Source organism: Ochotona princeps, chromosome 32 (assembly GCF_030435755.1).
Source record: "Ochotona princeps isolate mOchPri1 chromosome 32, mOchPri1.hap1, whole genome shotgun sequence".
In the NCBI taxonomy this organism is placed as follows: Eukaryota; Metazoa; Chordata; class Mammalia; order Lagomorpha; family Ochotonidae; genus Ochotona; species Ochotona princeps.
Window position 1 is genome coordinate 9,724,034 of NC_080863.1, and position 14,535 is coordinate 9,738,568.

Consider the following 14,535-nt stretch of genomic DNA (forward strand, 5'->3'; position numbering starts at 1 on the left):
TTCTCCAGCTGTGGCTGTCTGACCTCATCATCATTCACTGTTTACACTGTATAATTAAACGATTCAGCTTCCTCTTTTGGTCTCATCACCGAAGTCAGCTGAGTGGCTGACTTCTATAAATTCTGAGTCTGGCAATGTGTGTGTAGGTGTGTATGTGTTGACTCAAATAGAATATTGACAGAAAAGCAAAAAGGAGTGGAATAGAGTTGCATTTCAGTGGAGTAATAATAGAAATTGGTATTCAGTTTGGTAGGTGTTACAAAGCTTCTTAGGAGCAGTTATAAGAGTCAGATATTTCTAGATGTTTAATAGACAAACATTAAGAGACTTACTTGATGGGTCAAAGTCATCAAAACGGTTAGTTTCTACCAGTTTCAGATGGAAATTGGTAAGTAGCTTGTCAGTCATCCTAATGACTTTATTTAAATTTTTTTAGAAAGATTTATTTATTTTTATTACAAAGTCAGATATACAGAGAGGAGAGACAGAGAGGAAGATCTTCTGTCTGCTGATACACTCCCCAAGTGAAGGCAACGGCCGTTGCTGCGCCAATCCGAAGCCAGGAGCCTCCTCTGTGTCTCCCACATGAGTGCAGGGTCCCAAGGCTTTGGGCTGTCCTCAACTGCTTTCCCAGGCCACAAGCAGGGAGCTGGATGGGAAGTGGGGCATCCGGGATTTGAACCGGTGTCCATATGGGATGTGAGCTTTGGAGGTGAGGATGAGCCAATTGAAACCTTGGTGAGCATTTTCTTTTCTCAATTGACATGAAATAGATACTATCTTATGGGTGACCCTATTTTTTGATATCTACATGATTCACTATAAAATTCCAATAGGGCCTGGTGCTGTGGTATAGTGGATAAAACTGCCACTTGTGGTGCCAGCATCTGATATGGGCACTGATTCAAATACCAGCTGTTCCATTTCTGCTCCAGCTCCCTGCTAATAATGCCTGGGAAAGCAGCTGAGTATGGCCCAAACTCTTAGCCCGCTACACCCATGTGAGAGATGTGAATGAAGCTCCTGGCTTTGGGACAGCCCACCCCTGGATGCTTCTAGTAGACAAATTAGAACAAATTTCTTTTGAAGCACGAGTGGCCTCTGATATTTACCGAGGTGACCCAGCATGTAAAGGGTTTGGGTTCTGTGTTTTCCTTTTTTTCTCCCCTGACAGTCTATGAGAAATAACAGCTTGTTTTAGAATCTCTTACATGAGATTCATCAGTTGGAGTATAACTAGGTACTTAAAATACATTTGCAAATGTGCCTTTCTTTCTAGGTCGCCCCTGTGTGTCCGTGAACTCATCTAGGCATTTAATCTAATTAGACTGTTGGTAACCTCCTTTCTGAAGCCAGAGAGCTTCTGCTTCGCTTCTTGATACCTGAGCTCCTGCTGCTCTGAACGTGGTGACCTAAGGGGTAATTGGATCGCCTGTGAGCATCTTTGCAGATGGCTTTTTCCAAGACAGCTCTCCACAGTTCCTGTGTTACAGTTGTTTCCCTTTGCTTCGTCTATCTGGAATTCTGATAGCATCATATTCCTTATTATCTTTTTTTTCCCCTCTTGGTGCAAATATGTTACCAGACACCTAGATGAAGGCATGCTTTTTTAAAAAAGATTTATTTTTATTGAAGAGGCAGACTTTACCAAGAGAGGAGAGAGAGAGATCCTCCATCCACTAGTTCGCTAGTTCACTTCCCAAATGGCAGCAACACATGGAGATGGATAGATCCAAAGCAGGGAACTTTTTCCTGGTCTCCCGTGTGGGTTCAGGGGCCAGGGTGTTGGGCCCTTCTCTGCTGCTTTCCCAGGTCGCAGGCAGGGAGCTGGATCCGCAGTGGAGTAACTGTGCCTGTACGGGCTGCTGGTTCTGCAGGAGGGGTTTAGCACACCTTACCACTGCACTGTTCCCGTTCTGCTCCACTCCCCATAAAGGTCATCTTTACCTGTCCGTCCTGCGGTCTTTCCTCCTGCCATACCATCCCTCTCCTTGTCTCTTCTCTCCCTCCCCCGTAGTGTTTATTTCAGCCTGTAGAAAAATACAAAGTCACAATGGTGGCAGGAGGACATAGATGGCAACAATAGGACTAGGCTGTGAAACACTTGAATTCGTCTGGATTAGGATCCTGGGTGGTGAAAGTACTACATATCCATGGTGGGGGTGAAGAGTGTTAGCAGTGCACTGAGTGTAAAACAGGGATAAGTGCTGTTGGCATCCAACTTGTCAGGGTTAATCACTAGCAATGGTTTTTGTGTTGCCTTCCAAATATCTTCTAAATATCTAAAATGATACTTATGCATCATATATGTATATATGAATTTTATTTAATTGGAAGGCAGAAATACACAGGGAGAGAGAAAATGCCCTCAGTGACCTCAAGTGGCCACAACAGCCAGCCCTGGGCCAGGGTGATGCTGGTATCCCATAAGTCAGCCCCTAGCTCCTCCACTAGCAGGACTGTGGAATTGGAAATGGAGCTGTGACTGTATTTTCCCAAACAAAAGAAACTTTAAAAATTGAATTGGGCTGGCACAATAGTTCAACTGTTGAGATGCTGCCTGCCAGCCTTGGCATCCTGTGTGGGTGCGGGTTCATGTCCTGGCTGCTCCACTTCCAATCCAGCTCCTTGCTGTGTCCTGGGAAAGCAGTCTGACTCAAGTCCTTGGGCCCACAGGGGAGACCTGAGGAGGCTTTGGGCTCCTGGCTTCGGATCGGCTCAGGTCAGCTCAGCTCTGAAGGTTGTGTCCATTTGGGGACTGACCCAGATGATGGAAGGCCTCTCTCTTTTTTTTTTTTTCTTTCTCTCTCTCTCTCTCTCCATTTTCCTTCCCTCTGTAAATCAGCCTTTAATTTTTTAAATTGCTTATCATAGGCATCCAAGAATGAACTTAACACTCCTAGCATGCACAACACCATCAACTATAAAATGTATATCAGAATTACAGTCTCTTACAATATGGTCCTTGACTTTATTTGCTTAATGTCATCATCTGAAGCATTTTAAAATATTTTCATATGATTGTAATTTTCACTAAATGCAGGTAGTAAAAATTTTCAATCACAATCTCAGATCATTGATCCACTGTTTTTTTTTTTTAATTGGATATAGAAAGTTAAGTGGGAACTAGAGACAGTGGGAACCACATAAGCAAAGGACACAGAATTTAATGAGTGGAATGTTCATCCTGCCTGGATAAAAGTGTGATTTAGAAAACTTGCCAGCACACAACAGTAGTAGGCAGAGAGGCTGCAAGGAATTCTGCTTCATAATTACTTTTCTGCGTCTTCAGTTGTTTCACAGCTCTATTTTCCCATCTAAATCAGAGCTGAAGTGCCAATTATTCTTTATAGTTATGAATTTTTCATTCAAGAGAATATTTAGTATTCTGTCTCTATAATTATTTACAGGATTTAGACCATGTCAGAGTTGCATTCCACAGGGCAATGGCTTTTGAATGTGAAAATCACGTAAAAGGATTTTAGAGCAGGTTTTGGGCTGCACTCTGGTATTTCTGATTCGGTAACACTACAGGCCCTGAGAATCTGCATTTTGAACAGCCTTCGACATGGTGATGCTACTGCTGTCCTGAAACTGACCTGGGGAGCCAGCGTGAGAACAGTGTACACGGATCCCGGAAGTCCGAGGCAGAAGTCCGTTTGATCTGTGCTGAACAGGCACCTACTGCCTGACTTAAAAACAGTGGTGACTGCCAGCAATGCTTATTTAATGTAGTACTGTCCTTTTATTTCCCACAGATTGGAGCATATGATCAACAAATATGGGAAAAATCTGTTGAACAGCGAGAGATCAAGGTAATATGTCTATCTCATTTTTGCTTATGAAACATAGTTCTGTAAATGGATTATTAATCACATTTTGTCAATATCCTTAGCATCTTTCCACCTTTAATTCTGTCTGTATTTTTAAGGACTCTCCTGTTGACAGTCACATGTGTCAAGATTTGTGTGTGTGTGTGTGTTAGCATCTATTTCAAAGTTGAATTTCTAATGATTGTTTCTTGTCAGCTTCTTTCCCCTTTCACTTGTCACCTTGTACTTCTAGTTGCCTTCCCTCCCTTTTGACGCTGTCCTTGATCTGTACAGTTTATTAAGCTGGTAAGTGTTTCAGGACTGTACCCACCTGAGTGGCCCTGTGCACACGCTGCTCTGCTGACTTGATATCTGCTTTCATGGTGCTACTAACAGAATGACCCGGACACACGAAGAGTCGCTGCAAAGTTGGTTATCTTTTAGAAAGAATTTAGGAGCAGAAAGCATTCATGAAAAAAATTTTTTGTGGTAGGCACTTTGTTGCCAAACGTGTATTACTCCTCTTTAGCTGGTAAAATAGTTCCGTAGGCCACCTTCCTAGCATGAAGACTATTTTTAAACTAAATATCTTGCTCTCCACACACTTGGATAGTAATAAGATATGTTTCTCATTTGCATAGATACTAATCAGTGTGTTCCTGCACGAGCTAAATTTCATCTGTGCCCGGAGAATGCTATTTTAGTTATTTGACATTTTCAGTTTCATATAGAAAGTTTACAGTAGATCAAAAAGCAGTATCCATCTGTCTAAAAAAACCTCTCAATATGGAGACAGTTTATCCATAATAAAGAGCTAAGTTCTTCACTATTTTTCTCTTTTATTCTTTAAGTGTTTCTGACGGGTTCATACACTTAGCAAGGTTGTACTATGTGTTAACTGTAGGATGGGGACAGAAGGGTGCCATAGAGTAGTCTTCTTTTTGTAGGTGGGATACCTAGTTACAGATGAGATAAACTGAATGGAAAGGTGTGTGTGTGAATGTCTGTAGGGGCATGCCCTGAAAGGTGGGAATAGAGTTCCCACAGGAAGTGGCTCATGGACTGGCTCTGTGGAAGACAGGTGATAAGCTTAGTCAAGACATGAGTAAAGGGAGGATGGGCCCTGACTGAATCACACAGAGAGATCTTTCTTCTGCTGGTTCACTGCTCAAATGGCCTCAACTGCCATGGCTGGGCTTGTCTGAGCCAGGAGCTTCTTCTGTGTCCCGTACGTGGGTCACTGGGTCCCAATGACTTGGGCCATTCTCAGTTGCATTTCCAGATGCATGAACAAGGGCTCTATTATGCCGGAGCACAAGCCCCTGAAATAAGAATGTTGAAATAAAGTTTTAAATAGAAAATGAGCCATGTATAAATAAGTTCAAGTAGAAAGAGCATCTTAAAAACAACATAGTTACATCAATCAAGATAACAGTTACTTCTCGGCCTTTTGGCTAAGATCAGTTATAAATCAAGACAACTTAACTGCAAGATTCAGCTGTTGACAGTTTTAAGGAAATTAAGCTTCATATGAGAGAACATTGGCAATAAGGTTATTTCAGATTGTTCAATAAGTATAATGCAAATAAGCCAAAGTATGTTCTATTTTCATTTATTAGCAATAACAAAAGTAAACCGTTGTAATGAACTTCATACAAAATCAAAACACTGGCTTAATAAGTTTTATTTAAAGTTTTATTGCAATCATCTTTGTAATTTGCAAAGTCATGTAAATGATTTATAGTCAGACACACTAAAATAGCATTGAGCTGAGAAGTAGAGTGCATATACAATTAATTCTTCATGTTTGCCATAGCTAAGTTGTATAAAGTATGAACACGGAGTTAGCAAACACTGAACCATTGCTGCTAGAAATACAGTTAGATTCATGTAGCCTTTTGGTTACAACCCTTTGATCAGCCAGTCAACACATACCCTAGTTTATGTATGCTTCTGTGGAAAGATGCCTTGTTTAATATGTATGTTGACTCATTCGTACTGAACTTCTGGCTAACAAGTACTGGGACTGGTGTCTCAACGGACATTGTCTACCATACACTTTCTTCATAAGGCCCATAACAGCCTTCTCGCAATTAGGAAAGTAGGTGACACTTTCCTTGGGGGCCATGTCAAACAACAAAGTTGCCAGCAGGAGACGCAAAAATGTGGCGCTAAATAGAGCATGGCGAGGACACTTGTTTATGGTAGTGAGAGCTGAGAAGAGAAGGCGGAGTGCCTCCTTCAGCTCAGCACGTTGCTTGGGAACTTGTTTGGGGGATTTTTTTTCGGTGCCATGCTGTGCAAGTCTGCAAATAAGAACAAGTAGTGAGAGACAGCTGACTTTGGGCTACAGAGAAAATTTAGTGAGTTAGTAAATTTGCAAGTGTGATATCAGGCTGTGAGAACCAACTGATGTGTCCTTGCCTTATCGTTAGCCCTGACCCTTTCTTTTTCTTTTATTCTGCTTTTCTCTTTGGGGGTGGTTTGCAAATTCAGCTGGGCATATTTTTTTAAGAACTCCACGGTTTAAGACCATCATGGTTTTAGGGCGCATTTTTTATAATTTAAATATCTCTGTTAATTCTGATCTCTCAGATACTGTCCTCTTGGTTTTATTTCCTAGCATTTTCTGAGAAGATTTTTGCTTTAGGGTTGGAAATCACGATCAACTTGGATTAGGATAAGAGAAAGGATGTTTTAGGGCATAGCTGCTTGCTTGACGGAATGAACAGCAAATGATCGCAATATGTATCATTTCTCAGCACTTGGTTTCTGAAAAGTTTAGCTTCACCTCTTTAGTTCTTAACATGCTGCTCTTAAGTAATAAAAAGTTACTTAGTTTTCTGCTGTCTTCACTAATTTTGACCTCCACTCCTACCCTCACTCAATACAACTTAATCTCAGTTTACGTTCAATAATTTCAAGTTTAAATGAACTCAATTCATGTGAGCTGCTGCTTTCCCCTGCCGTGGCATCCAGGTTCTGAGATGATAAAGAAGCGCTATGGACTGATTGGTGGTCAGCAGCAGGTGTAGTGGTCACCTTGAATCTTCCTCTGGCCCAGTGGTACCACTCCCACCCGCTGGCAGCTGCAGGAAGTCTGCCTCCTTGTCTGCTTCTCCACTCTATGAGTTGAGGGTCTTTTTTTTTTTTTTTTTTTTTTTAATTTTTGTTTGAAAGGGAGAGTTACAGAGAGAAAGAAAGAAACTTCAATCTAGCAATCACTGGTTCTCTCCACAAATAACTACAATGGCTGGAGCTGGACCAGGTGGAAGCCAGGGATAAAGAACTCCAGCTAGGTCCCCCTTCTAGGCTGCAGGTTTCCAAGTTCTTGAGCAGCCTTCTACTGCTTTCCCAGGTAGCCTTAGCAGGGACACGGATCACACGTGTAGCAGCCAGGACTCAAACCAGCAGCTCTCATACAGGATGCTGGTCTCAGAGGTGGCAGCTCAACCTGATACTACAAAATGCTGGTCCCCACTTGAAGGCTTTCGGGGCCACTCTGCCCCCACCCAGCATCAGCACAATCTTAAGGCCAATCTGGGTCCTGTGCAAACTCCTGGATCTTCTCAGGCTATACACCCGAAAGAAACAAGTCATACCTGTTAAATATACCCCTATGTATATCCTTTTAGAAGGTAATGAAATATATTTCAATACTAGAATTATGTTCCATTTGTAGCAATTGTATAATAGATTACACTTTTATCAGTAGAATAGATTTCACTTGAAGTGTTTAGAAATTGATCGTTTTTGAGATTCTGGATTTCTGTCCTAACACTACTTTTCACGTATTGTTAGGGATTAAGGAATAAACCAAAGAAAACAGCCCATGTGAAGCCAGACCTCATAGATGTCGATCTTGTAAGAGGTAAGTCTTGGGAGAGTAGATATTTTATATGAGGAGATGTTGACCTTTAAAAAAAAAAAGCAGTTCAAAGTAGAATGCATTAGAAATAAATGCAGCGAGAGCTCAACTGAAGGCAAGAAGAAGATGAAAAAGAATGGATGTGTTTCGATACCGTTGAGTAACCTTTCTCTCCACCAAAGGCATTCCAGGAAGTACACATACAGAAAGTGTGCTCACATTTGCTTAGTAAACTTTGGTTCGTTCTAAAAGTTAAAATGATCATTCGTAGTTTCTAACTGCAGCTACTTGTGTATTGGCATATATTTGTAAAACGTCTGGGAGAAATTCTATTTTAATTGCTACTCTTTTTCCCTGTGGCCTGAAGAATATATTTTTTTAAAATGTTTGCTATCCTAGTTTGGCTGTTTCGCACTCAGAGCATAGTACAGAATGCACTTACATTTGTAGTAGTGTTTTGCTAACACTGAATTTTGTTTTCTCTCTGAGGGAATTAAAAGATAATGGATATGCTCTCATTTTGTTTTACTGTTTCAGGATCTGCATTTGCTAAAGCAAAGCCCGAAAGTCCTTGGACCTCTCTGACTAGAAAGGGAATTGTTCGAGTTGTATTTTTCCCCTTTTTCTTCCGGTGGTGGTTACAAGTGACATCAAAGGTCATCTTTTTCTGGCTTCTTGTCCTTTATCTCCTGCAAGGTATAATTAAGCAATGAAAGTGAAGCTTGCTTTTCAGCTGTCAAGATGTTGTATGTTTAGGGTTATTGAGGCATTAAGCACATACTAACTGCAACTGAGTATGAGTAGAATCAGGCATCGAGCTGGTTTGATGTTAGACATGTTTGAGAGAACAAAGCAGTTGCTTCCCAGCGTAATTCTGTAAAGATTGGAATCTGGGAGTGGCTAAAAAATAAAAATCAAGAAGCTTTTTTTAAAAATTAGAAAACATCTCCAAAGTACACACCCTCACACTTTTTTATACCCCCTGTTCAAATTTATTTTTCCTGCTTCAGTGTGTTTGTTTTTGTGTGTGTGTGTGTGTTTTTCACTAGTGTGATCTGAGCCGTCCTGTGTTAAAGGTCTCTATCCTGTTCACTCTTGTAAGTGCTTTCTCCTCCAAGGGACTGTTAAGGTGCTATTGTGATGCCTCTCCAATGGACTGTTAAGGTGCTATTGTGATGCTTGTAAGGCCTGGGACACTAAAGTCCTGAGGGCACAAAGCCAGCTCCTCACAAAGTGCTGCAGGGGCCCAGGTTTGAGCCACACCCTGCCTCCCAACACAGTGGCTTTTGAGGGCACAGTCACACAGCAGCAGCAGCTCACAGCCTTACCACAAGAGGACTGTAAAAAGCTCATGGACAAGGGTGTCCGCGGGTGAAGCTGACCTTGGGAGGCAGCGAGTTGGCCCCTACAGGGAGCCCCCTCTGTCTGCTGTGTTCCCAGCTGCCAGCAGCCCATCCCCCAGTGTGGAAGGGGTTTGGACAGTGAACTAGCAACTGGGAGCTCTTTGTTTCTATCCCAAAATAACTTTTTTTTTTTAAAGATAAAGTTATTTTGATACCAAAAACTTCTAAAATACTTGCATTTTTTTCCCATAAATATACATTTTCTGTGAAGATTTAAATTGCTCCCATATGTATTACTTTAGAATATCTGAAGACTAAGGAAGAAAATACATTCTATGACACTAGCAAAGAAATTATTTTAACTTAGTTATTGCCCTTCTATTCTTTCTAATGATACTTTTTTAAAAAACATAAATATGATCCTAAGTAGTTATTTAATTGTATTTGTCAGCATACTCTTAAAAATATCTTTTAAGTATAGGAGAGTATGATAAAAATGACAATCTTATTTAGACAAAGTTCTTTCTGCCAAGCCAAGATACATCTTCTTATAAAGATAAAAGGAGTGGATTGTGTTAATTTTATGACTGTTGTTTTTCCTATTAAAGGTATGTATCTTTGTGGATGAAAGTTGTAGAAAAAGCTAAAGAAAAATAACTACCCATACTCTTTGCTTTGATAACATACCTAGTTGAGATTATTATGTGTGAAAAAAAAAAGATTATTATGTGTGTAGTTGTATATATTCTTTTTGCCTAATGTCATAACAGGTATCAGTCTTTATAATTTTAAGTTACTTAGAAAGTATTTCATTCAGTATCAACATTGGATATTTAGCTGTTGGCTATTTTTTCTATTATCCTCAATGCTGAGATGAACGTATATGTTTTTAGGCTTTCTTTTATATTTTGACTTTTTTCTTGTGATTCTGAAAAAGCCTGAAGTTCAGTATAATAGTATTTCCAGTGGTTTCCATACACACTGAGTTTATTTTTATGTAGTATTTTGTGCCTCCAAATTAAGCATTTTGATTTAACATTTTGTTAAACATTGAATCTCTTTTGTTAAACTGTGTGCATTACGTCATGTTAACTTTGAATGAATCAGGTTGTATCTGTTCAACATACATTGAACTACGTCAAAGTGATCTATACTTCACAAAATGGCCAGAAGTTTCCTAATCAAATTTTATACTTGTTCCAAAAAAAAATATTAAGTCCTGTTTTACCCTGAACTCATGCATTGAGGGGCTCCGATGATGTCTCCAGGTGACCCCTGGCAATGTCCTGTTTCCACAGTCTTTAGTTTGACAGTCTGGGAGAATGATCTCTTTCAGGCATTGATAGTAAATCCTGGAAAAGAACGTACTTCAGGTTATTGGGGTTCGTTGGCTTGTGTGTGGTCTTACCCAGACACACACTTTAGATAACACACGCATCTGCTTGTCATTGCAGTGTTGGGGTGTGTATTTTAGAGAGTATCTTTACTGTGATCGTATTCCAAGACTGTATTATTACTGATTACCGTAGCTAATCCGGGCAAATAGCCCAAAGGAGCTTGTGTGGAGTAACTTTTTAAATTCACTTAAATTTAGGGAAAAAAAAAATCTGGCAAAGTGTAAAGTTAAGAATAAAAGTTTTGAAGAAGTGACTGTTGGACATCTGTAATTAAATGTGTTTTCTTTCCCTTTTTGTAGTTGCTGCAATAGTATTATTCTGTTCCGCTTCTAGCCCGCATAGCATCCCTCTGACCGAAGTGATTGGGCCAGTATGGCTGATGCTGCTCCTGGGCACGGTGCACTGCCAGATTGTTTCAACAAGGACCCCCAAGCCTCCACTGGGCACGGGCGGGAAGAGGAGGAGGTATTGTGCCGAAAAGGCATCTGGGGCAGATCGCTGTAATTGGAATCCGGGGTTGATTTGATAGCAGTCAAACCCTTAGTGTCATCAGGTGTTGTCGTGCTTTTGAAACGATTACATCTGCTTCACTTCAAGCCCTTTTTGAGACCACATACTTGTTATAGTCACCCAATGTTAATACAGGGACTTCAAAAAGTTCATGGAAAATGGTGCAAAAATAATTTGAAATCTACACATTCTTTTTTTCTTTTCTTCTGTTTTAAAAAATATCTATACTTATTGAAAAGGTGGATTTACAAGAAGATCTTCCGTCCCCTGGTTCACTCTCCAAGTGGCTGCAATGGCCAGAGCTGAGCTGATCTGAAGCCAGGAGCATCTTCAGGTCTCCCATGTGGGTGCAGGCTCCCAAGGATTTGGGGTATCCTCTAGTGCTTTCCTAGGCCATAATCAGGGAACTGGATGGGAAGTGGGTCTTCCAGTGCATGAACCAGCACCCATATGGAATTTCAGCACTTGGAGGTGATTTAGCCAGTGGAGCTATTGCGTTACCAGGTCTTTTTTTTTTTTTTTTTTTTTAAGATTTGTTTATAAAAGGTGGAGTTACAGAAAGAGAGAGAGATCCATCTTCTCATCCAGTCTACTGGTTCACTGTCCTAGTGCCCACGGTAGCCAGGCCTGGGCCACGTGGGAGCCAGGAGCTTCTTCCAGGTTTCCCACGTGGGTGCAGCAGGGGCTCACACACTTGAGCCATCTTCTGCTGTTTTCTCAGGGGTCATTATCAGGAAGCTCCTTTGGAATTGCAGCAGCTGGATCTTGAACTGGCGCCCTTATGGGATGCCGGCGTTGAAGGTGATAAGTTAATGTGTTGCACCATTGTATTTGGCCTACGCGTGTAATTTTTCATAGTAGGTATTTTCCATGAACTTTTTAAAGAATCTACTTATGTTAATTGGAATTGCTAATAATGCCTGCTACTTACAAAATCTTACATTTTTAAGATGCGTTAGCAAAACTAAGAACCAAGAAAAAAAATTCAGCTAAACTCTGTTAAACGCTGTTTGAAGTTGATTAATATTTCCCTTTGTTTCAGCGGGTTTCACTTGCCACTCATTGTAATGGAGTGTAATGGAGGGCTTTTTTTTTTTTTTAAATCTATTGGAGCAGTTCCACTTCAGAATGTTATTGCAAGATTATGAGATTTGTAGTTTTGAGGAATTAAAATTGAAGCCTGCCTGATTTTTAACATCAGTGCCCACAGCAGTGGCATTGCTGGTTGGTTAGTTTTGTGATCCTTTCCAGTCTAAAATTTCTTTGTTCTTCATCTGCAGATGAAGTGCTGTTCAAATAGGGAAGCACTGCTCTTGTACATATGTCCCGTGTGAATGAACCCTATAGGCATCTGTCCACTGACCTGTCGGAATGAGCAGGGAACACATGCCTTAGCATTTAGAGAAACTGCTCTTGAATAAACACCATGATAATTAGATACGTTTTACTTAGTAAATCTAAATTTGTGCAATAACGTTTCTGTGTTTAAATCTTCCAAACTTTGGACTGAAATGCTAAGAAAGTGGTGTTCGTTATTCTAAAGCTGGCTCCTACTCTTAATGTCTTCTTACGAAGGAAGTTAAGGAAAGCAGCCCATTTGGAAGTGCACCGGGAAGGAGATGGGTCTAGTACTACAGATAACACCCAGGAGGGAGCAGTGCAGAGCCACGGCCCAAGCGCCCCTGCCAGCGTGGGCACTGTCTTCAGGGACCTCTGGCACGCTGCCTTCTTTTTATCAGGGTTTGTATTGATTCAAGGTTTTTTATGACATTAGGGCACACTATCGCTTTCCTGGCTCTTCCGTCTCAGGTAATGAATGCTAAAGAGTTTACATATGATAAGCCTCCCTGGGAATTTCATTTTGATAAACTGTAAGGCTGGGGAATGGAAAAACAGAGATCATAATGTTTACTTTGTGTTCTATGTAAATGTATCGATATGAAAATGAATATACACCAGCAAGGTGTATTTCCTTATGATTTCTTGATTTTTATATTTATCTAGAGCTATTTTCTGGTAATTAGTTTTTCTCGGTTTTATAGGTCAAAGCTGTCTTAATTAACATTTCATGTAAATTGTATAAAAGTTTTCTTCTTAGTGCCTGACTCAGTTATCCAAAATTACCTGAAATAAGATGTACTAGCATTGTTTTTCAAATGAATAGAATGTGTAATGTATCACAAAGTTCTTTTGCATAAGAAACTTTTTATATAGTTTTTAGCATTAGTGAAATTTTCCAGAATGTTGAAATATTAGACTTCAAAAATAAGTTAAACCAGATTTATGACATTTGATGTTATATATTTAACTCAGAACATTTGAGGATTGTTATTCATTCATGGATATACACACATATAGTAAAATTTTAACTTAAAAAGGCTGTGATTAGAATTTTTCAGTACAGCTAATGGAAGATGCTTAAGTAATAAGAAAAGGGACACTACAAATAACTATTTTCAGTCAGTTTGTTAATTCCTGTTAACTCCTTAGTATCAGTGTTTGATTCTTTTATGATTGTGCTGTTATGATGCAGGTTAGCATGCGTTATGCAACTAAGCAGCTATATCCTGGACATTGTAATTTGGGGAAAGATTTTCAACAATTGGTATAGTTTGCAGTAATATGGCATAGATTGTGTTGAAACTGTGACCGTTCCAATCATGTAATAGTTTTTAACTTGAGTTAGATTGTGTCTACCTCTCTTTGTTTTCTGAAGTCTTACTTTCTTAAAAAAAAAAAAAAGATTTTTGATTTTTACTTGAAAGGCAGTTTTACAGGAAGTAGCAGATCCAGAGAGACAGACAGACACATTCCGTTTTCTGGTTCACTCTCCCAATGGTCCAAACAGACGGAGCTGAGAAGATCCGAAGCCAGGAGTTTTTTCCTGGTCTCCCACGTGGGTGCAAGACCACAAGTACTTGAGTCCTCCTCTGCTGTCTTCCCAGGGGGCTGTATTAGAAGTGGAGCAGCTGGGATTAGAACTGGCAACCATGTGGGATGCTGGCATCTTAGGCAGAGAATTAAGCTATTGAGTCCCCATGCTGGCCCCTAAAGTCTTATTTTTTTAAATAACTCTCTAACATTAGGGTGAGAAAGTTTATTCACTGGAGAGTCGGGTTTTTTTTTTTTTCAATCTTTAAGTTTATTTACTTGTCTAAGAGAGAGAGAGAGAAAAAGAAAGACGGGGAGGGGGGGAAGAGAGAGAGAGAAGACAGTGTTCTGTCATCCCATCCACTGATTCTCTCCCCACATATCCACAGTGGCCAGAGGTAGGCCAGGTGGAGGCCGGGAACCAGGAACTCAATCTGTTTCCTCTGTGGGTGTCAGGGATCCAGCCAACAAGCCATTAACCATTGCCACCCGAGATGTGTATTAGCAGGGAGCTAGACTTGGGGATAGAGCTGGATTTAGACCCAGGCTCTGTGGTGAGATGGTAACACCAAGCAACAACTTAACCATTATGCCCAACAACGACCCTCACAGTCAGTTTCTCTCTTCTTTTAATTTTTAAAGATTCATTTATTTTTATTGGAAAGGCAAATCAGATTTACAGAGAGAAGCAGTGGCAGAGAGAAAGATCTTGCATCTTCTGGATCACTCCATAT

General features: G+C 40.3%; 1 protein-coding gene across 4 annotated transcripts in view; it reads left to right on the forward strand.

Moving 5' to 3' along the window:
- The window catches only part of PHTF2 (putative homeodomain transcription factor 2), an 81,376-nt gene that overhangs the window by 42,143 nt on the left and 24,698 nt on the right, over positions 1-14,535 (forward strand). For 2 of the 4 annotated variants that reach the window (XM_058657500.1, XM_058657502.1), the window contains exons 3-8: positions 3,759-3,815; positions 7,614-7,683; positions 8,218-8,376; positions 10,292-10,396; positions 10,720-10,885; positions 12,506-12,670. In XM_058657500.1, the coding sequence (XP_058513483.1) occupies positions 3,759-3,815; positions 7,614-7,683; positions 8,218-8,376; positions 10,292-10,396; positions 10,720-10,885; positions 12,506-12,670 (722 nt within the window). The remainder of the gene's footprint in view (positions 1-3,758; positions 3,816-7,613; positions 7,684-8,217; positions 8,377-10,291; positions 10,397-10,719; positions 10,886-12,505; positions 12,671-14,535) is intronic. The other 2 variants (XM_058657501.1, XM_058657503.1) reach the window with 1 other exon arrangement.